The 2369-nt window shown below is 50.8% G+C and overlaps 1 protein-coding gene across 1 annotated transcript; it reads right to left on the bottom strand.

Moving 5' to 3' along the window:
• Positions 1–419: 419 nt before the first annotated feature.
• Positions 420–2107, bottom strand: LOC100542684 (glucagon-like). The gene is made up of 3 exons (XM_031553298.1): positions 2004–2107; positions 1129–1263; positions 420–489 (listed from the first exon to the last, which is right to left on the bottom strand). Exons 1-3 carry the CDS (start codon positions 2102–2104, stop codon positions 420–422), a joined length of 306 nt encoding a protein of 101 aa, XP_031409158.1. The 5' UTR covers positions 2105–2107.
• Between the last annotated feature and the right edge of the window lie 262 nt (positions 2108–2369).

The following is a 2369-nucleotide window of genomic DNA, read 5'->3' as shown; positions in this document are numbered from 1 at the left end:
AAGGGAAGGAAGGAAGGAAGGAAGGAAGGAAGGAAGGAAGGAAGGAAGGAAGGAAAGCAACTGAGCACCAAACAGTTTAACAGAACAGAAACTCTCCCAAACACAAAGTGAAAATGGCTGAGCACAGCTCAGTGAGTGCAAAACCACTTCTGCCCCCTTGTTGATGGTTGGGCTGCATTGATGGCTAGATGATCTTGATGGTCTTTTCTGACCTTAATGATTCTATCATTCTTTGATTTCATAAACTATTTAACCCCCCACCCTGAAAGCTTCACTTTTCTCATTGTCCTCCGTTGCAAATAAGCACTGGATAAAACCCACATGAGAACAAAAGGAAGAGGTGGTGTTGGGAAGCTTTGCACCAAACGCACCCAATATGTGGATGCATTTTGAAACGATCCTTTTTGGGGTTGGATGACTTACGGTGTTGGCAGCATGGCCAGGAAGGGGACACTGCGGGGCTCCTCCCTCATGTACCTCTTGTTGGAGCTGTGGAAATAAGACAACAGCCATAGCGGCCACAACATGGGGATGCTCCAATGAAAATGTGCTGGGGACTTCATGAAATGCTTTTCATTGCCTCTGGAAATGGGATGAAGGAGGATGTGTAGCCAGAAATCCAACTGTACCCAACGTGGCTGGTATTTGTTGGGTTTCAGCGCTTTGAAGCTTGTTTTTTGGCTATTGGCAAAATTGCTGCAAGAATGACATTAGTAAAAGCAGAAAATAACTGTTGCAGCGGGAGAGGTTCGGGTTGGGTGTTAGGAGACATTTCTTCTTCAAAAGAGCGGTGATGCATTGGCACAGGCTGCCCAGGGAGGTGGTGGAGTCCCCATCCCTGCTCAAAAAACATGGAGATGTGGCACTTGGGATGTGGGCAGTGGGCATGGTGGAATGGGTTGAGGTTGGGCTGGATGACCTTTGAGGTCTTCTCCAATCTCAATGATTCTGTGATTCTATTTAGAGACATGGTTTAGGAAGCAATACTGGTGGTAGGTGGACGGTTGAACTGGGTAATCTTAGATTTCTTATTAACCTCAATGATTCCATAATTCTATGATTCTAGTGCTGTTATCCTTTTGCACTGGGGTGTTTCCCTGTATCACCCTGCTCCCTTCTCCCCTCTACCTGTATCGTTTGGTGTTGATGAGCCAATGCACAAAGTCCTTGGCCTTCATCTTGTCCAGGTAGCGAGTGAAGTCGCTGGTGAAGGTGCCCTCCGAGTGCCGCTTTGTGTTGGATGGGGCTTCGTAGGAGGGCCATCTGATGGCAAAAATGGGGCAAAATGCAGGGATTAATGCACATCAAATAGAAGGGCTCCTGTGCCCTCCCTGCAGGAGGCTGCAAAACGCTGCAACGAGCGGAGCAGTGTCCAGAAAATCTGTAAGAACACATAAAAATAACAGCGGGGATCTGACAAGCCTGGCCAGTATTGTCCCTTAAATACGTGAGACAGGCAGTATTGTCCCTTAAATACGTGAGACGTCCTGTTCTGTGCCCTGGACCTCGCTTGGCTGCAGCTTTATAGACACCTTCAGCTCCAGGGATCTCATCACTGCTGCTCTCAGCCCTCTGCAGATGGGGAGCAGAAGGGCCAGCCCCTCCTGGCACAGAGACCACAGAGGGTTTCCCACCTGCACAGTGCGGAGATGGGCTCAGCACCGCTCTCGGTGTCTGCCTCTGCATCTTCCCATGCAGCAGAAATCCCTGCTCTTTGCAGTGTTCTGCCACAGCTAACAGCTCCTGACACACGCTGCTTTTGGCCTCGGGGGGGCCAGTTGCCTTTGTCCCCATAAGGATGGGAAGGAGAGAGGCACTCAGCCTTGCTCACCACATTGCCAACACAACCTTTGGGTCTGGGCAACGTGAAACCCCCGTGGGACGTAGCAATGCAGGCTGGCAGAACAGATGAATCCAAAGGAATCGGGCACAGCTCAATAGCAAGGGGCTCAGCTCTCAGCCTGCAGCAGCTGCTGCCCACAGCCAACCACCCAGTGCCATACCTGAGTGCATCCCCTGTGTCCCTCGGAACCACCTGCCACGCTGCTGGGATCAGCACAGCCAACACCAGCCCGGAGAGGTACAGCCAGAGGATGAGCTTCATTTCTCCTCCTGAAATTCAGATAGAAAAGTACAGCTTGCCATCGCTGTAGAGACCCCTCCAACCCTTCCAGCATGGTAAGGATGGATGTGGAATAAGAGATCTCTTCCAGGAGTGCCAGCAGTGATGGGTGCACAGCTAAAACCCATTCCCATCGCCATCCATCAGCGATGGATCAGGTCCTGGCTGTAGGCACACAGGGTTTGTATGATCCAAAGACAAAATTCAATGCTATAAACTTCATTGCCAGCCACCCCCCACCCCCCCC

Source organism: Meleagris gallopavo, chromosome 4 (genome assembly GCF_000146605.3).
Source record: "Meleagris gallopavo isolate NT-WF06-2002-E0010 breed Aviagen turkey brand Nicholas breeding stock chromosome 4, Turkey_5.1, whole genome shotgun sequence".
Lineage (NCBI taxonomy): Eukaryota > Metazoa > Chordata > Aves > Galliformes > Phasianidae > Meleagris > Meleagris gallopavo.
This window is presented reverse-complemented; position numbering and strand designations above follow the sequence as displayed.